Source organism: Molothrus aeneus, chromosome 6 (genome assembly GCF_037042795.1).
Source record: "Molothrus aeneus isolate 106 chromosome 6, BPBGC_Maene_1.0, whole genome shotgun sequence".
Taxonomy (NCBI): domain Eukaryota; kingdom Metazoa; phylum Chordata; class Aves; order Passeriformes; family Icteridae; genus Molothrus; species Molothrus aeneus.
Genome location: NC_089651.1, coordinates 55,651,551 through 55,672,542, shown reverse-complemented (window position 1 = coordinate 55,672,542; position 20,992 = coordinate 55,651,551). Strand labels below are relative to the sequence as shown.

The 20,992-nt window shown below is 40.7% G+C and overlaps 1 protein-coding gene across 1 annotated transcript in view; it reads left to right on the top strand.

The window, feature by feature from the left end:
* BRF1 (BRF1 RNA polymerase III transcription initiation factor subunit) overlaps positions 1–20,992 on the top strand; it is a 173,322-nt gene that overhangs the window by 117,594 nt on the left and 34,736 nt on the right. Inside the window, exons 12-15 of the mRNA XM_066552916.1 lie at positions 7,321–7,382; positions 9,515–9,596; positions 9,695–9,750; positions 11,549–11,805. Coding sequence (XP_066409013.1) covers positions 7,321–7,382; positions 9,515–9,596; positions 9,695–9,750; positions 11,549–11,805 — 457 coding nt within the window. The remainder of the gene's footprint in view (positions 1–7,320; positions 7,383–9,514; positions 9,597–9,694; positions 9,751–11,548; positions 11,806–20,992) is intronic.

Genomic DNA, 20,992 nt, shown 5'->3' with positions numbered 1-20,992 from the left:
TCAGAACAGCCGTTCTCTGAGCACTCAGTCATGGCAGCGGGGTTGTGAGATCAGAAGAGAACGACAGGTTGCAACAAGTAGGTTGCATAAACTGTGCTCTTTTTCATTGTTTTCCAAAGGTGTTGGGGGAACATGAACGTTATTCCAGAAGAAGAACATCTGCTGCTGGTTTTGAGGACAGTGTCAAGAGGTTCTTCTGTTCAAAAGCCTAATTTTCAGCTGTATTTATTTTTTGGGAGGTTGAAAGGGTTTTTTTTCTTAAGGGCTTTTTATGTTGCTATGTAGTTCAATGAACATGAGCTTACCTTTTCAAAGAAAATTCTTCAGAATCAGAAGGGTTTTGTTTATTGCTGGACTGGTTTTGTACTACCTGCTTTGAAGAAATATATATTGCAGGGAGGATTTCTGGAAAGAATGGAGAGATTAACTGTTTCTATGAAGCATTAAGTTTAGGTTAACAAGTTTCCATGTCTGTTAGATGAGTGGTATAACCTCTAAGTGGATATAAAATACGAGGATGTGGTTTGGTTCATCCTCCATGGACTATGAGGTGAAACAATAGCATTTGTTTCAGTATGGATGTGCTCTCAGGAAAGCGGCAGGGTTGGTGGTTAGGTGCTTTTTTTTTCAAAATTGAAATTTAATTTATAAAAAATATGTTCACTATGTAATGAAAGTTCTGTGAGAGTGATTGACTGCAGGAAAAAGCTTTTTCATAATTTATTCCCATATATCATTAAGCGCAGAAATCTGAAATTCCGTTCCTGTGACGGGGTAATGGTTCTGAGACCACCATAGGAAGGTGGCTGATGGGGGAAGGCTGCTGGGTGTCACTCAGCTGTGCAGGACAGACAGAGCACATCTGCAGCTCGAGTCTCAGTGTGGGGAAATGGAAGCAGGCACTTAATAAGGATGGGTTTCTAGTTCTGTGCTGCATTAAGGCCCAGTGTTGTAGGAAAATCTTCTGCCTACAGCAGATGAGCCCGATGCAGTGCCCTGGCCCTGGCTGTTACACTGCTTTGCTTTGTGAGAAAGTCCTATTTTGAGTAGACAGGAGTGAGGAAATAGCTGATGAGCTTGTACATCCCAGCTTTTATACAGGCTGACCTTGCACAGCTGCAATAGCAGAGTAGGTGGAATTTCTTTTGTTTTTAATTTTAATTATGCCTTTTTAAAATTGTGCCTTTTCCCTCTTTGCCCTTCATTTGCACCATTTTGGGCTTTGCCTGTACACTTCTCACGGTGCCAGGGTGAGGAGCTGGCCCGTGGGCACCTTGCAGAGGCAAGGCTGTGTGCCCTGGCAGTGCTGGGCAGCCGGGTGCCAGCCGAGAGCGCTTCCCACCATCCCTCGGCAGGAATGAATGTTTCTGGGAAGATGGGGCCTCACTCTGGGTGTGATGTGTTTGCTTTCTCTGAGGAACTAGCAGGCTGGAAACTTGGCTTTGGCTGGAGACGACCCCTTAACCTTGCCTTGGCAGAAGGAAATAATAAAGTGACAGACTTCATTTATCTTTATGCTGTGTGCGTGGCCTCGTGTGCTCTGTACACCACCAGACCTAAATCCTGGCACTGTGATTTGGCACTGTGAAGGAGTAGGCTGTAATTTTCAAGGTGGCTCCAGGTACAATAAAGTAAAAAACATTTTCTCCTAAATACAAGCATACACATCGTGTTTTGTGACCTTATTTCGTTAGCAAATGCAATGAATTTTGTTCTGCCCTTACGTTTTGTTTTTGTGGAATACTTCTGTGACAGCACATGATTGCACTGCCGAAGGTGAGCTGGGGGAACTGGAGCCCTTGGCAGCTGCAGGGTGCCTGCTGTGGGATGGGAGCACGGCAGGGCCGGCTGGGATTGCACAAAGAGGCTCCTTACCTGGAGCAATGGGGTTGGCAACAGCTTAAACCAGCCAGGATTACCTCCCAGCCTGCTCTGGAGGGAGGCTCCTGCCCTGTGTTAGTGAAACTCACAGTGTTCTCTGCTCTTGGCTTGATGTGTGGTGTGTTCGTTTGCACACCCATCGATCCTTGTACTTCATCCTGTGCTGCTGCTGCTGCTGCTGCTGCTGCAGCATTTTCACATCCATTTCTCTTCCCTGCCTGGTCCCTGCAGCGCCATCACCACGGCACTTTGTCTGCCCGGCGCTGCTCCCCTCCCAGGTACCCACCCTCAATGCCTGCTCTCTTCACTCCCCCTGGTAAATCAGTTATCTCCCCCTCCAGATGGGTTTGTGTCCCCTCTGATCAGCCAATCAATTATATCCTGGCGTGCTTGTGCAGTGCCTCTTTTGACTCCAAGCCATTGCCTTCCCTTCGCACTCCCTGCAGCTCCCCAAAGTGGCACCGGCATCGCTCATCAATTTGAGATGTTAAAGCATTTCTGCCCATTGGGTCTCTCTGATGGTCTGTGGGAGCTTTTTGTGGCTCCCATTGGATTTAATCCCTCCCTGGAGAGCAGCAATCATTCCCAGTGTTTCTGCTGCCCTGGGCTCAGGTTGTTTGGTTTGTTGCATAAGGATTTTTGTCACTGAAAATGCATCTCCCAAGTCCTTTTAGATTTTGTTGTGCTCTAGCCCCAAAGTATTTCTTGAATACTGGAGGTGCTTAGTGTCTGGTTTTGTGCCAAATAGGTGGAAAGGTTCTTTGTTTAAACTCCTTGCTGTGAAACGTTGTGGTGAAGGATGAATTTGCTCCATAGTACCAGAGGACCAAGTGCCTTTCTATTATATCTGCTCTAGAGGATTTCCTGGGAAGTGTTCAGCCTCCATTTCTGTCTGTAAGGAAATCCTCTTATCTGGGCAGAGCAATAAATAGTGCTACCTCCTGTAATAGAAACAGAAAAAACATATTCTTCACGTGGCTGTTTTTAAAAATGTGGGGTTTAAAATATATCGGGTGGAATGATTCTTCTGTAATAAATCCCCATAATAGTGCACTATGTATACATTTAACTGGCTGCACAGAGGCAGGGAGAGGGGCAGAGTGTATGTTAAAAGATGATTTAGTGGGTATTTAGTAATGACAAGAACAGTAAATAATCCTACAGGTTTACAAACCTAATCCCCAGTGTCTGATTGTAGCCCTCATGTCTACTGGAATTGGTTGGAAAGATGTTAGAAGGCTGGAAAGGGAGGGCTTTGGGGGGAGTTTATTTTTAAATTTTTGGGGAGCTCGCTGGATGATTGATGGTTTTAGGTGGTATGAATGTACTGATTCAGTACCTTGATAGAAAGCTCTTGAAGTGCCTGTCCTCCTCCACTTGCTACAGAGCTGTTGGGTGAGGATGGACTAGGCTGGTCCTTGCTCTAAGCTCTTCCTGGTGATCCTTTCATTTAACAACTGGATTTGGAGGGAAGGGGTGTTGTTCTTAATGCCCAACTTATTTTTTGCCTGTGCCCTGCAGTAAAGCGGTTGTTTTTCTTAACAGCAGAAATCCATGATGTCTCAGAGCTGTGCCACGTGATGCTTCTGCTTTTAAATAAGCTCTTAAGAGGCTGGACCAGATGTTGGCCACATCTGTGTTGTTATTTCGTCGAACATTTCATTTCGACCCTTTTATTAAAAGAGAAAATGATAATTTAGAAATCATTTTGAAAAGTTTACCAGCTAGGAAGATCTTTCTGGTTTATAAAAAAGCAATGGGTTTGATTTCCATGCTCTGCAGTGAGCTGTGTAGCATCAAGCAGACAGATATTTGTGGCTGGTAGGGTCTACTCCTGTTGGAAATGATTGCCATGGAAATTTTCATGCCGAAATGGATGTGTTTTATTTCAAATTGGCATTCTGTAATGAAACGTGCATTTTTTTTTTCTCAGTGAAAGCATTAAAGTAGGGATTTGAAGGCACCTTGGCTTCTGAAAAACCCATTTAATGAATGCCTATCGCCATGGCAGGAAAAAGGAAGATTTGCAGGCAGAGGGATATCCTGCAATTACTCCCTCTGCTGCTGTTACGGGGGTCTAAGAAATGCTTATTATGTGTAACTTGCTTCTGGATTCTTCTCTGCAATTTAACAGTTGGAGAATGAGTTTTCTGTCCCTGTTGCTAATTGATCCAATGAGAAAAACTGGCACCTAATTCAGTAACAAGTTATATTTAAAATGACAAGTGAAATTGTTCATGGTGCCTGAAATTGCATCGTTTTCAGTCTGGCATGTTAGGGCTGTGTAAGAAAACAGGCACCTACTGTACTGTGACATATTAAATTTTAAACCTCTCATCCAAAAATATAGCAGGGCATAGGAGGAGCAAGGTGTATAATGATGAAAAGCAGTGGCAGCTTGATTTCAGTGGGACACTTCAGTGGGATACTACTCTTTTATTGTTTTTAAGATGCTTTGGCAGTTTTTACTACAATAAATATTGGGATCGATTTATGTAAAGTTGAACAGTGAGTATGTTCATCACCACTTCCAAGTTTTGGTTTTGTAATTTGTGATTTTCAGAACTTACTGGTGATTTTCAAGATTGGCTCCATTTTTCTCTGTCGATAATTCCAAGCCTTTATAGATAGCGGCCAATTTAGTTTATCTGGTACAATGAATAGTGAAGAAAAATAAATCCTTTATTTGTGCAGGTAAACCAAATTGAAAATTTGAGGGTTTTTTGGGAGGAAAAAAGGGGTAGATAATGTAATGAAGGTGGAGGCCATCCCTCCTTCTGTCCTACAAATTGGTGGTTAAAGTGCTACCCAGAATATGGGAGACCCAGTTGAAGTCCCATTTTTGTATGAACTCCTTCGAACCTACGAGCCAGGTTATCCTGGTCTGGACTCCCCTTGCACTCTGCTGTTGAGCTGTTTTATTTTGTGTGATGGAGCATTTCTTTCACCCAAGTAGACCAGCTCCTGGGAATGTTTCTCAGACAGTGGACTACAGTATTTGCTCCTTTCCTTGGTGAAAATTCAGCCACTCCAGCTCACTGGAAGTTTCTGTCTCTGTTCCAGCAGGAGAGATGTACAGTCCTGTCTTGAAGAATACCCTGCCCTCCCTTGGGTGACTCCTCTCCACGCTTTGAATGATTATGCTTTGCTAAAAAAAAATGTCCGTCAGTTGCATTAAAAAGGCAGCAAACCACCAGGATGTGTTTTGTCACCTCGTTTTTCCTCCCCATCCTAAAGCCAGGGAGTGCTTGGCCATGTCCTGGGGTGCATCCCTGCCTGGCTGGGAGCAGGGTGCCTGCATGAGGAGCTGCTGGCACTGGTGCAGAAAGTTTCTGCTCTTACTGCACTGTGCAGAGATCAGAGCAGAAGAAAAGCATATGTACTGATCAATTATGTAGTTATTATAAAATCTTCTGCACTTCTAAAGTATTTTGGGGAAAAAGGGTTGTGAAGTAAATCTGGTGCCTGGGACTAATGTGGTAGATTTATAAATGTGACGACAGTGAGAAATGTTCTTTAAAGCTTTTTTGGTCAAATTAGCACCACATTATCTGAGCTGGTAAACTTGATATTACTTTTATGAGACAATATCAGGAAAAAAATCAAACCATAGTGTTACAGAGGGCTGGAGCACCTCTGCTTGAGGAAGGGCTGAGAAAACTGAAATTGCTGAGCTCAGTAGGAGAAGAGAAGGCTTCAGGATGACCCAGCCTTCAGGATGATCCAGCCTTTCAGTACCTTAAAGAGCTACAAAAGAGCTGGAGAGAGACCTTTTACGAGGGCATGGAGTGACTGGACAATGGGGAACGGCTTCAAACTGATAGAAGGTTTAGACTGGATATTAAAAAGAAGAAATTGTTTACTGTGAGGATGGTGAGACACTGGAATATGCTGCCTGGAGAAACTGTGGATGCCCCGTTCCTGGAAGTGTTCAAAGCCAGGTTGGATGGGGCTTTGAGCAACCTGCTCTGGTGTCCCTGCCCTGACAGAGAATTGGAACAGGATGATCTTTAAGGTCCCTTCCACCTCAAACCATTCTGTGGTTCTATGCTGTTCCTTGTGATGGGACATTTTTGGGGGGTTAAAACCCCTTTTGCTTGTGGCTTGGGGTGGAAAGTATAAAACTTTCTGTTGGTTGTTTAAGGTGGATTTTGAAAAGACATTTGTGAGTGCTCAGTGGCTGATCCCAGGGGATGTCTGTTGATTTGAGCAGCCATACCCTTTGTACCACCTCAGGAAGCTCAGAGTTCATTCCTAACCTGGTGTTTTGGTTGGATACCCAGCCCTGTTATTTCACATACTTCAGGCTACTGGTTTAAACCCCTGACTTTTGCCAAGCAGATCATTGTTTTATCTTCTGGGTATGCTTTTAATTCCAAGCTTTGCTTGACTTTATCATTTGGTTGCCATGATCTGCCATTGGATCCTGGCATCACCCTCTGCTGGTCCAGCGCTGTGCAGGAGCACCAGGCTGGGGAATCAATCCAGCAAAGGTCTTGGTTTGTGGGGAGGCACATCCCCAGTATTGGGGAGTGGGAGCTGTGAACAAGCCAAGCTGTTTTGCACCACTTTGGTTTTAATTTGTTATTGTTGATTGTTGAAACTTAATTTGTTTATATTTTTTTCTGCAAGTGAACTGGTGAGGTCATCTGTTGTTTGATCTTTATTAGATGTAATGGAGATGACCAAGAAGATTGCTTCATTCCCCAGCATAAGTCTTTGTTAAATAATTTGTTTTCTTCTTTACCTGGACTACCCTAATAGTGTATTGCTATAGTTCTTTAATGTGATGTGGAAAATCAGGTTTTGCAGCTGTACACTGTTCCAGTCCCAAATTAAGCCTCAGTTCTGTGCTGTTATGCTTTTTAATGGATGGAATATTTGAAAATTTGTTTTCAGAAGTCTTAATAACTACCAAACTAGCAAAATTGCAGTGAAATTGTAATTATAGAAAGTCAAGAAGAAAGCCGTGGTGTAACTGTCAGCAGTCGTCTGTGCTGCTTCCCTGAAAATAGAAAACATTTCCTAAGTCATAATATACAGATAAATTACTGACCTATATGCTCTAACAGAGAAATTTTTGTTATGATGAAAGAAAAGTGGTCATCTTTTTGAAATGGTTTCCCCAGCTTCCTGCTGAACATTTGTGGCTGTAAATTAAAGTGGGTGAAAAAAAGGTGACTGGAAGTCTCTGGCAGATTTTTAGTACTGATGAAGACTGTGCTGGTTCCTGAATTTTAAATTAATCCAATGTGGTGAATTTCTGTGCATGAAGTTCTGCAGTGAAAATACTCAGCAACACATTAAACCTCCCAGATGAAAGCAGAAGGATGCAAATCTCTGAAGGACAGTCCTGAAGTGTTACATTACTGCAGAACTTAAGTTGCAATAGGTGTTGGACAAACATATGGGCTGATTAAAATGTGTTCTTTTCTCCAGGTGAGAACACAGGGGATGGAGAATTAGATCTGAGTGGCATCGACGACAATGAAATAGATCGGGTAAGGTGCCCTGCTGTCCCTGGTGTCTCTTATCCTGGTTGTCTGGATAACTGGGAAAGACAAAATGGTCCTTAAGCTGGTTTACCCTCTCTGCAACTGCCTCTTCTCTCTGATCTATAGAGAGGTTTGAGCAATTTCAGTGATGTGAAATCTAATGTTCATGCAAACCTGTGAATTTGGTGTTCCTTGCTCAAGTTATATATATATATATATATTTATGAGGCTGCTGCTGCTGCTTGCTTTTAACATGCTGGAATAATTATGTTTTAGAATGTCTTTTATTCCAAAGGAGAACTTTAAAAAGTTTGGTGGAGCTCTACATTCATTATTTAATTAAGATAGATTCAACATAGGAGGCTGCCATGGAAACCAAACTGTAAAACCAGTATGTGCAGCTCTTACGTACTTCCAAAGATCTCTGTGATGTTTCCTGGATTTATTTTTATTTGTGTGGCAGCAAAAAATACCATTTAACATACAGACTGAGTGGGACAGACAGATGGCTGTGGAAAAGGGCTTGTTGGAGGCCCCAGAGCTGGTCAGCACATGGACAGGCCACAGTCCAGCTCTCTGAGCCTGATGCCCTCTCCAGCTGCCATACTGGTTTACAGAGTCATCTGAACAGATAATGCCAGTGCTAAAAACTCACTTTGGGGTACAAAATCACTGAGACTGATGAGGTTGCACAGGAATTACTGATCTCCAAAATGTAGCTGTGAGGTGGGATTTGCTAGGCTGGGCATTAAGGTCTCACGGTCTGAGCAGACATTGAATGGAGGGAGCACAAAGGCTGAGGTTTTTCACTACAGCCAGTCCATAATTAAAACAATCACAGGGGAAGAACACATTTTCTGCTCTTCCTAGGCTCTGTGATGAGGTCATAACTCTGCTTTTATGACTTCATGTTCATTTCTGTGGCAATAGACTGTAATATTGTAAGTCCAAGATTATGAAATCTCTGAAAGCCTAAGAGGGATGAATAACTGAGCTAAGGAAAAGTGTATTTTACTGTTATGGCCCACTTTTAATAGAAGCAGATGAAAGAGTGAAAATACTGGTCTGATAAACCAGGACTTGCACAGCCATTTGCTCTCCTGTTTAGCCCTTGGAGGAAGGACTGCATTAGTTTCATTTGACTGGAATTATTTTTCTTATGAAATCCTAAATGTACATCTTACTTTGGAGAAAATCTTGAATGCTCAGACCCAAAAGTGGAGAAACCTCAGATTGCTTTTCTTGCACTTAAACATAATTTTGCAAGTCTCAGGTGCACTGCTTAAAACTGAAGTGTCTTGTTCATGATGGATTACCTCATTTGTCTTCTCCATTCTGCTGTTCTTCACTCCCAAACAGCATCACCTGTAGAGAACTTCAGTTTCATTGCTAATTGTGCTAAATACTGGTTGAATTTTTACATTTAGGTCATCTACAATTAAGTAATTGCTACCTATCTGTCTATTTATTTCTGTGATTCATCTGAATAGTCCTAGATGTATTTTACAGCTCCATTCCCACTAAAGATGTTACTGAGACTAGGTGGAGTTAACTGCAAAATGTCTACATGTGGTTACTGAACCCAGCTGTCTGAAATCTACAGGGCTGAAGCTCCAGCAGTCTGAGCTGGTTCCCTTCACACAGATGTGGCCTTTGAATTAATAATCTCAGTGTAAAGCTTCACAGAAACCTACCCAGAGGACACATGTTTTTGTTTTGGTCGCACAGGGCAATGGTTCCCATCCTGTTTTGAATTACAGACCACCATCAACACACAGAATTACTTGCAGACAACCACGTTGTCATGATAACCTCTTGTATCATCTGAAAAAGATCATAAAACCAGGATCATTTTTGTTTAATTAACAGACCATGTATAATGAGTCCTGGGTGGTTTTTGGTCACATCATCATAATTTGGAAACCAAGCACTGTTTTTTGAAAACAGGTTGTTGCTGCTTGTGCCAGCTTCAGATGTTACTAGAAATACTCTCTGATTGTCTTATATCACTCGTGTTTTCTTTTAATGTATTTTTAAAAATGGTCATGGAGTGACTTTGCCAGTGTTTCTTCAGTTCAGTTTTTTCTGTGATTTTCAGTTTGATTTCTGAAAGTACATAAATTTGTTTTCTCTTTTAGTATATACTTAATGAAGCTGAAGCTCAGATAAAAGCAGAGCTATGGATGAAAGAAAATGCAGATTATTTGAAGGAACAAAAAGGTAAATATGTAGGACTGAAATTTGCCTTTTGGCTGGTGTTGCTGAAATATGCAGTCTTGTGTAATTTTCATGCTGGTTACCCTTTTGTCATCTTTCAGAAAAGGAAGCAAGAATAGCAAAAGAGAAAGAACTTGGGATTTATAAGGAACACAAGGTATTAAATTATGTGTTAATTGTGTCTGTTTGAAAATGTCTTGGAAATATCTGCTGATCAGCTCCATGTAGATGTGTGGGCATAGTGGTACAGGTCACCACTAAAGGAGCAAAAGCTACAGTACATCCAGCTGTTACTGAATTGCAAGGCTGTATTTTTTTAGGTGATGAGTAAAACACTTTCTTGCCCAAACTTTTATTTTAAATCGCTATTATGAGAAAATTCTGAGCATGTCAAAGTCAGAGCTAGCTCTTTGCATTTATGACTGCTGTTCTAATTGCTTGCTTATTAAAATACAGGTTTTAAAACGTCTGATTTTTTTTTAATGTGTGCATGGGGAATTTGTTTGTACTTGCCATAACTTCAGTGGCTTTCTTTGCTCTTACAATAATGATTTCTTTATGAAGAACTGAACAGATCCTTGTTACAGTCACTTGAAGGGGTATTTTGTTCTACCTTTCATAAAGAATGCAACGGTTATGTTAACAAATGGCATGTCCTGTCTCCATGTTTAGCAGTTTAAAGCAGCCTAATTGGCCGTATATTCACGATTTACAGCATTAGTATTTTGTGTAATTGAGCAAGTGACAACTCCAATCTTCCACATGCAGCTAAACCCATGTTAGTTTTTAGCGTGTATATCCTCTATCTTTTTTTCTGACTAATGTGAAAGGCAGAGTTTCCTGCTTCCCCTAGGTATTTCAACAATAAAAACAAAACCAGACAATGAAACACTGTTTTAGACTTCAGAGTTTCTCATTCATCCTGCGTTTATGCAGACGTGGCAGTCTACCAGCAATTTTCAAAATTGTATAACTCCTTGGCACTGCCAAGTAGCCCAAACACCCACTTTTTTGTTCGGACAACACAGGAGTTTTTCTCTAACCTTTTATTGTTTCTGACAGCTCGAGTAGAACTTGATTAATATGGTGCTTTCCAATTTCAAGGTAGCACTTGACCCATGTAGGTAAACAGAGGGGCTATTATCCATTAAAAAATAAATCTCCTGCAGAGCTTGGTGTTAAAACCTTCCTTTGAATAGGAAAATGCCAAATGAGAAACAGTGCTTCTGGGTTGTTTTCTTTTTCCTACCTACCCAGGCATGGGACACGGCTGGAAGGGTTCTCTGCTGTCATTCCTGCTTGCCTGGCTCTGCACAGCATCAGCCTGTGCCTGGGAGAGGCAGCTGCAGGTGACAGAGCTCCCGTGCCTGCAGCCTCCTGCTCCCTGTCCCATGGCATCCCAGCCTTGGGAAGCTGCTGCTGCTCCTGCTCTGGGCCCTTGGCAGCGAGGAGGAGGAGTTGGGCAGAGCCTGTCCCACGCTGCCTTCAGATTTGGTCCGAAACACGGCCGCGGTTCCGTGGTGCTGTCAGTGCTCTGGGGAGTTGTGACCCAGCTCCACTCTCACTTTAAAGGCAGTTTTAGCAGGGGAGGTTCTTTATTTCCATGATGAGTGATGCTGTGAGGTCTCTATTCCTGTAACAGGAGATCACTCCCCCTTTTTTTTTCCATACATGAAAAATGGCCCATCCTTCTTCTCTCTTTTTATTAAGTAAAGAATTTCTAATAAACTCTCTGGGCATTTGGCAAAAAAGCAAACATTCATCTCTTGGAGAAAAGAGACCCTTTGATCTCACTGAGTGGCAGGAGAGGGAGCACTGGCTTAGCCTGGGCACATCACCTGCACCCCCCATCACATCAGCAGCACCTGAGCCAGGACTGCTGCACTCCAGCTTGCCCCTCTGCTACATGGAAACTTTGTTTGTACCTACATCACTAATTTTATATTTTAATTAAGCCAAAGAAATCTGCAAAGAAGCGGGAGCCAATTCAAGCCAGCACAGCAGGAGAGGCAATTGAAAAGATGTTAGAACAGAAGAAAATCTCAAGTAAAATTAATTATAATGTGCTAAGGGACCTGAACAGCAAAGGAAGTAACACACCAAAGAAAGAGGATGACAGCACTGATGACAGCACCAACACCAAGAAGCTGTCAAGAAGAAAATCTATTGCCAGTAGGAATATAGCCAACCCTGTAAACAGTGTGGGAAAAAGGTACTGCAATTGTTCATTTATATCTCTGTCTGTGAGACTGTCTATGTATCTTTCTGAGCCAGACAATGTAGGGACTGAAATATTTGTTTGAGGCTAAAATAATGTTGAGGCTCTGTTTTTATTTATTTTGCCTGCACTGTCATGGCGACACCTTATTTATAGTTCACATTTCAGAGGTTTGCTTTGGTGTGGGTTAATCATCCCAAAGCCAAAAAACCCACAACATCAATGGAAATTCATAAATGTGAATATATCAGTCAGGGGCACCTTTTCTTGATAAAATCCTGACATTTGCTGTCCTTCCTTTAAGTTGTCTGTGTGAGCTGACATGACACTAAATGTTCGAAAGCTTTTCCTTTTTGCTTGATTTGAAAACTGTAGTTCCCATCTGTTTTGACAGCTAGCTGCTTTGATTAGCTTTTATTTTAGTTTTATTCCAAACTTTTGTTGTTAATTAATGACACAAATACAAAGCTTTACAGTAAATATGCTTGTTGGTTTTCTGGTCTGCATTTGAAAATGTTTTATAGTGTGATGAAAGCTCCTGTTTTAATGAGAGAAATGCTGAACTTGCTGGGCAGATTTGTAGTGTGCAGTAAAACATATAAGGAGATTGATGTGTCCAATCTGCAATATTCTACTGTTTTATCTGTCTGGGGTTTATGAAGTCACGTTGGATCATCATTTGAATCATTTTGACATATAGTAATTTCTTACTTAGATGTTATTTATTTATTACTGCCAGAATTATAGGCCAAATGCCACAAGGATATCTCGGTATTTAATTTTTAAATATAAAATGTTGTCTCTGCACAGTTGTTCAGATTTAGGCATGTGTTGGAACTGGATAAGGGACCTGGGAGGGCAGGAGAGCAGCCACCTACAAGGTGTGAGAAAACATCTGTTTGTGAAAGAACAGGATACGTGGGGTACCTGAAAACATGATGCTGGGGAGGATACTAAGTGCAAATCTCTCAGAAGCTGAGGAAAATAAGGATGGCAAAACCTAACCCCTTATTTTAACTTCATTTGACAGTGAGGGCAGAGGCACAGGCGTCAGTTTGAGCTGAGAAGCCAAATGCCAAAGTCACTGGCCCCACTGTCACCAGATACAGGTTTTTACAGTGTATCAGACATATTTTCTTCTTTATTTTGTATTTTTTAGCTTCCATTCAGCTTCTCATTCTCAGTATCAAAAGCTTTGCTTTCCAGCTGTTGACTCACTGGGGATTTTAGGCTCCTCTGTAAGTTGCACGTAAATTTTACACTGGTAAAGGACAGGGAAGATGCATTGAGGATTAACTTAAGAGCATTTAGCTTGTGCTTTATTTGCAGTTAACAGGTATTAATGAGTCATATTTCTGGTATTTCAAGTGAAGTAGGACCAATTCAGTTGTCTGAAATGCATTGCTGGGTGGGAAGTAGGGGCTGGGCAGGATCCTGGTTGCATTTTAGAGCTCAGCAATGTCATCCAAGCTGAAGCTCCATCCCAGCATTGTCACCGCTGAGATTTGTAGAAATGTTGAGCCCTTGGAACTCCTGTTGAATTCAGCATGTAAAACTCTTAACAGGTGTTAAACCCTTTGGAAAATCATGCCATAAATATTTAATTTAACAGTGGTGCAACTTGAAAAGGTTTCTAAATAAATACAAATCAGTATTTTGCAAAAGCAGCTAATAAAACGTATTTATTTTTCCTCTTGAGAGCCTAAAGTACATCCTTAAGATGCATAACAGAGTTTCCTGATGATGATTAGCAGATCTCAGATACAATGAATTTTGCAGCAGAACACTTCAGAGGAGGTTGAGGATACATGCAGATAAGTGAGCTAAGAAGATTTTGCACTCCTGAAGTAGGCAGTGCTCTTGCTTAAATATTATCAAGGACTTGACAAACATTAGTTGGGGTTTTTTTTTTTCCCTTATAATTAAAGATTTATGACATACTTTTGATTTTTTTAAATGCCATGCCTTTTAAATGGCATGCATAAATTTCTGTGTTCTGCATTGTTCTTATATGCCTTGCATTCATTGCCTTTGTTCAGCACTGTTCCTTTGAGAGGTGAATGGCTAAATACTTTCCCAGGGATACAAAAATCATGATAATTTATATGCAATTAATAATAATAAAACTCCTGAACATTGCTCATTAGAAAATGAATGAAGCAGATAATCTGTCTTTTTCCAGGAGGCATTTGCAGAAATAGGATCATATGGTTTGGGTTGGAAGGGACCTTAAAAATCATCTCTTGTTTTGGTTTGTAGTGATTTACAGGCCTGCATATTTATCTTTATGTATTTTAAATATTTAGTAAGCTGCATCTGAGTGCAATATTACTGTGGATAACCAGGCTTTGATCCAGTCCTTTAGTTCATTGGAGTTGTGGTCAGATTTTAAAGAGCTGTTTCTTTAGTCCTGATCCCAATTAAAAGATGCCAGTATAGGCAGTACCAAGTTACAGGATGGGAAATGAATCCTCATTCTTGGCGATTAAAGCAGTGCTCCTGTAATGGTATAAAAATGGAAATTTTTTTATATTTATAGATAAATATCTTTCTTGCTTTCCTTTTAAGCCATTTTACTTACCACACCAGATTTGGACAGATGATGTAGCCAAGTTTGTCATGTGTTTTAGAAATCATCTTCATATACAGTCTGAAGCACTCTGAAAATAGGAAGTTGATATTAATTTCCATCTTTCTAATTGCTTTTTGCTCTAAAATAGTCTGTGCTGTTATTTCCACACAGAGACTTTAGATTATCCCCAAAGAATGGGTACCCCAACCAGACAGGGTGCAATGTCTGTGTGTTTTGTGGTTTTTTTCCTGTTTTTAATATCACATGAAGTAGCAGTTACTGTGATAATCAGTTAAAATACAGAAAAGCTTTTGTTTCCTGATGTGATAATGATAGGCAAATTTTACAGTCTTGTAAAAAGTTGTTGATTTGGAAGACATTTATAAAGAGCTGAAATGCTAAGCAGGTCCCAGGAATATGCTTGAAGTGGATAGTCTTTCAGTTGGTGGCCCTTTATTAGAGCTTTGTTGATGCTATAATCACTTAATGGTTACTTGGATTTCAAAGGCAATATAGTTTTATCCTAGTTTTGAAATCTCAGAAATGTTTGGTAAATTCTGCAATTTTGGTAGGAAGGTAGTTCAAAGAATTCTTCCAAAGATCATACAGGTTTCCCTTTGTTAGGTGGGCAGATATTATATACATCTGTATTTTCAGAAGGAAGCTGATGTTTTGAACAGGTTTCTTTACTGTGAACTTTTCAAGCTTTAGAAAGAGCCTGACTTTCCTCAGACACATGTCCCAGAATTGGACTGGGGGTTTACTTAATTTATCTGTAAAGATGGTAGAACACTAGTAATGACAATGTAAGTAATTTTAGGGAACTTTATATTCTGTAAATGTATTTTATTCTGTTTCTTATTGCATTTTTGTTCCAGTGAGTATCACAACTGGTGCTTCATATGCAAAATCCTTTTCATTCCCAGTGTGTGGAAGATGTGGCACAGTGGATGTTACCATAATAGATGTTGCAGCTCTAATTTCAATTACCAGTTGCACAATTTATCTTCACTAATGTTTTCTGTGCATATGAAACATAAGAATAATACATTGAACTCCAAGAAAAGAACAATTGCAGCTTCAAGCTCCTTAAAATCTGAACTCTAGTTAGAGCTGTGCTGTGCATTGGAGCACTTCTAGTTCAGTAAAGAGGGTTTTAGGACTGGAAGTATTTGGCTAGAAGCTTAATAATTTATTTTATATTTACTTGAGCTGAATTTTACAACATTACACGTAAAGTGAAATGTGTTGTACCAAGAAAATGTGGAAACAAGAAAGCTTTCAAGTCACTACTTTTAAAAAATTTTATGCCTATTTCTTGCTATGTGCTTGAAATTGGTAATGATATCAGAAAAGACAGGATCCATTATCAGGGGAGTAAATGTGTCAGGTTAATCTCCTGAAGAATTTGCCTTGGAAGAAATGAAGCAGGACTGTGAAGCACAGTGGAATCCGTGGTAATGAAACAAGGTTGTTCTGAATGAAACCATATGAATATATAATAGCAAAGCAAATCATGCCTGCTAAGAGTATGACAAAAACCCTTGGTAGTGATCTCAGATCTGATTAGATTTGAAAATTCACCTCCAGATTGTCTCCTCAGTCTCACTGGTATTTGCTGGCTGTCCATATTGCCAGTACAGCTTGGTGCATGGCTCCACCTGTGCTTTAGAGCCATGGGATTTGGGTATTGGGAATTGTGCCCTCTCAGTACCAGGGGCTTGTTCTGCTGCTCAAGTTCCTGCTCTAGTTAAATTTTTAGCTCCAGCTAAATTTTTGTTAGGTTTTCAATGGGTGTCACAACTCCAGAAAAATCTTCTTTATTAGAGAGAATGTATGAGATGCTTTTCTGCAGCCTTGCATGCGACATCTTGTTTACCCTGATAAATTGCTTGGTGCTTTCTTGGTCTCTAATTGGAATCATATTTCCCTGGAGAGTAAAATATGGGCAGAAGCCTAATTTTGATGCTTTGGAGGAGCCTGCAAGGAGCCACACTGCCAGGGAGCCTGGGGAAACAATGAGAGGCCCTCAGCTGCCTCCCCCAGCTTCCACCCTTGTTTTTAGTTGTCCCTTTTTGGTGTCCAGGATGGGGTTTTTGCTCTGTAAGGTTGAGTCCTACAAACTCAGCTGCAAGTATGAATGTTGCCCAGAGGAGCTGTGGATGCCCCATCCCTGGAGGTGTTCTAGGCCAGGTTGGATGGGGCTCTGAACAACCTGGTCTGGTGAAAGCTGTCCAGCCTTGGGCTGGACTAGGTGACCTTTGAAAGTCCTTTCCAAGGCAAAATACTCTGTGATTCCATGATTCTATGAATGCTTATTCTCCATTGGCCATGTCTTGTCACTGCTTTTATAAAACCAAAGGAAATGGCTTTTTCCATGTACAATGTTTTTAGTTCTGCATTATGAGACTGATATTTGTGGAGGGGAGGAGCATCAGCTCATGTTTCCCAAATGACTGAGGCCAATCCAAAACAGCACGAAACAAAGCTCAGCTTGAATAATCAAAGGGATTCCTAAGCATCTTAAAACCTTTGTATTAGTTAAACCAGGTGATTACAAAAGTTAGAGCTCAAGAAGGGAGTTGTTGGTTCAGAACCTTCTTTGTTAAGAAAAATGACATTGCAGTAATAATTTAAAAGTTTGGGAATGGGTATTTTAAAAGTTCCTTCTCTGCAAGTGGTGTAGTGGAGTCTGGTGGGTGTCTGCAACCAGTCCTTGCAGGTTGGCATTTGGTGATGAAGCAGAGCTCCTGAAGAGAGACAGATCCTATGTTCGATAGAAATGAAACTTTTGAGAGTCTTTTCTGTGCTGGCTTTGGTGGTCATTCTCTCTACAAATGGGCCCTTTCAGATGAGATCTTAATATGCTCTAATTTTCTACCATATATTTTTATTTTTCAGAATTGCCTTTAGTTCTTTGTCTAATTTAATTTGATATCCTGTTTTTCTCCCTCTGCTTTGAATTCTGTTACAGGGTTTGGAATTCATGTGTATTTACTCAAAGTGAGATATTAAATTTTATTTCTTTTCTTGTGCTACTTTAGACCTTCTTTTTATATGTGACTAAAGGGGTAACAGTGATTTCCCACTTGGAATAAAATTCCTTACAGAAGATACTGTGATTCCTTGCTGAGATGGTAGTTAGGAGTTTATTCTACAGCTTAGTTGTTATTTAATATTATTTAGTGTTCTGTATGGAAGCAGTCTCATGCTGGCTGCAGGATTCTGGCTAGACTGGGATTCCTGGGCACACATGGTGGGAGTGTGAGGAGTCAGCTTTTGGTTTGAATATTGTGTACATGGGGAATAAATTCTCTTAACCACTTGGACATAACTGTTTTCTTATGTGATCTAAACTTTGAGAGTTTCTTTGGAGTGTATTTTCATGTGTGTTTCTGCTTTGGTGTGGTATATAATTATTTAAATCAAAGGTTAATCAAAATGATTACTCGTTTTGAACAGGAAAACGGTGACATTTAATAAGTACCTCCACTTTAAATAAATCCTACCAGTATTTTCCAATCTTGTAACTTTTAGAGGGGCAAGCTTATACCAATTATGTTTAGTATTTTATTTACAAAAAGCTAAGCCAAGGGAAAAAAAAAATGAGTTCAAGGCTTCCAAGGTTCTGCCTTTTAAGTCATGCATCTCCTTATTGAAGTCAGCTCTTCGGGGGAGAGCCTCCTGAGTGACCTTGAAAGGAGCTGACACTGGAGTTTGCTTGTTCACAGTTGATTTGAGGAGTGGATCTGCTCGAGCCTGTAGTGTTGTAACCTGGCTAATGCTGCAGGTTACTGCTGTTGCTGTGAGCTAAGCAGCCTTTTGTAATAAAGAGATAAAGCAGAGGCAGGAATGGGAGAGAAACAGATCTGACCCAACATGTTTTAAAGGAGAGTGTGTGGTTTCGGTGTCTGAACGCTGAAATGTGATGACCAGCAGTCTTTCCTCCTTCAATAAGTGAGGACACAGGAGGAAAAAGGCATCATCTGCATGTGACACCACTCTCTGAGAGGATGCAGAGTTGGGCAAATGCCACTGAGAGACTGGGAGGCAGGAGCCAGCTTGGGGTCCAGGCAGTGATGCAGCAGGTTGTTACTTTACCTGAAATTCACATCTCTTGGCACTGAGCCACGACAGAAAGTGGGGAAAGAATTTTTTTTTTCTTTAAAAAATTCCCAAAACAAAACCAAAAAATGCCTCAACAAAGCAACCCCCTCCCCAACTCTCCCCAAACCTGTCCTTAGAGAAGCTGTCAGGTGTTTGTCAGGAATTGATGTTTATTCTTATTATTCAGACTATTTTGAGGATCAATTCCCTTATTCCCCCAATACAATAGCATTTTTATTTTACATCTGTCAGGTTCAGTACCTCTCAAAATGCAGCTGCAATAAACTCTGAAACATGTATGGATAGTGCATCACTGGGAAGGGAGCTCCCTCCCAGCCATTGCCTGGCATGGCTTGTGTCCCCAGCCTGCTGCAGGAGCTGCTGCTGACAGTCATTCCCTGCTCATTTCAGCATCTCTGAACTTTTTGTCATGTTTCTTAGGGTGAGGTTAGCAAAAAACTCATTCCTTCATCCCTTAGTTCTTTCCTTCCTTCTGTAGGAGGTGAATCATTTCCCCTTTCTTGCCTGTTCTGCCAGTGAGTCAAGAGAAATCAACTTTTAAAATATTTTCTAGCCTGTTATATTAGTAAAATGAGTATTCTTGTTAAGAAATCCCAGTTTGGGGTTCATTAGTTTCTGAATACTGGAATGAAATGCCAGAATTTCAGTATGGCAATTAACCCACCTATATCCTCACTCTGTAAAATAAAGTTGGAGAAAAAATAGCTTAGTGATAGGGGAAATAATGTAAAGAAGCCTCCTTGACGTGACCTGTACCAATTTATTTAAGTTCAGTGATGCTGCAAATCATCCATCCCTAGTTGTACATCATTCATTAAGAGCTTTCAAATTTTATAGTACAGACTTCTAATGCTGTCAGAATGTGGTTTAGTGTAAGGATAAGGATAAGGGAGCATTGTCTGCTGGGACTGCAGAGGAGTGTTCCTGAGCTGTCATTTACTGGGAGTTAGGAGAACCTTTGAGAAATATACATATATAAACCCTTCAAGATTGGTTGAGGACACATCTTGACTTGTGTGAGTGCTTCAGGAATAACAAGAATCTGCCAAATCCAGTGCTCTGTGCCATTTATCCCAGATTATTAGAATGCCTTCAATTTAGAACTAAAAAGGCATTGATCCAGCTCGACCTTGTGGCCCAGACCCAGGTCAGTCTCCTTATTTTTACAGCAGCCTTTTTGTTTGCTTAATATAAATTGGATATTTCTTTTCTGCCTCCCACTCAAGAAAGTCATCCCTGTGTTGAATTCCAGGGGAGGGTGGCTGGGCAGCGCAAAGATGCAGAGGAGTTTTTGGTGACTGTCTGAAATAATTTCTTCTTGCATTTTAAAACCAAATAGGAGCAATTTGAGCCCAGAAGATAATTTTGTGTGACAGTTGGATTGTGAGTGCCTTGTTTATCTATGTTCTCATTTTCAGGTTGGTTATAAGAAAAGACTCTGCGAGCTTTTTTCTTCCAAATTACACTCAGTGGGTCTAATGGAAGACAATATAAATATGTATGTGCAGTCTCTTGAACTTTATACTGTGTTAGCAAAAATAGTTATATGGTTATATGTGGTGCAGGGATGAGGAGAGTGGGAAGAAACAAAAAACTGGAAGTGTTATGTGTCTTGTTATCAAACCCTGGAGGTGCATGTCCTGTGGCTGAGAGGGCTTCAGCACTGTGAAATGCTTGTTCTCAGTCTGTAGATTTTTCTGATTTATTTTTTCTTTCTTTTTTTCATGGGTGGAAAATGATTTGTTTCTGAATTGATTTTTCTTTGACCCCTTTTCTAGCAGGGTCTGCTTGTTGATCTTTACAGTGTGTGTCTGCTCATTTTTCCGGTTTAAACCACGGGAAGTGAATGTCTGATGTGTCAGTGAAGTTGAGTCTTCAGTGAGTATTTGTAAAATGTTGAAGGGAAAGGAGCCAACCAAACAAAATATTAACTTTCCCTCATTGCAATATGGAATACATTATTCTACCAAGGCCAATACCCAAGCCAGGGGAGCAGTCACACAAAGCTTCTTGTTCCTTGCTGTGTGCAGGCATTTCCAGATGGGATGGCTGGCACCATTCTGTGCTTAGGAGTGCAGTTCTTTCCCCATGGCAGGGTAAAGGCTTGGAAAATTGCAGCAGTTTGTTACAAAACTTGAAGAACTATTTGCTCACGTGATATTTAACAGCATCCACATAATTAGTTTTAAATCAGCCAGTGTGCTGTAACTCAGTCATGTATGTAAGTGCTGTTCCATTGCCCAGTGATGCTGCTGGTGCACTCACTGAGTTCTATTTTACCTTGGCTGCAGTTGTTGCTAAATATAGGTTGAAACATTCTGAGATAACTTTACATGTGGTCTTGGAAGATATATGCAGCAAATTTAACTTTTTCTTCTGTCGTTGGATTTCCAATTTATTGTGAGTCAGAAATCTCTGCCCAGCATTTTCCCTTTCCTTCAGTGCTGCAAGACCATGGATTGAACAAACCCATTGCTGTGT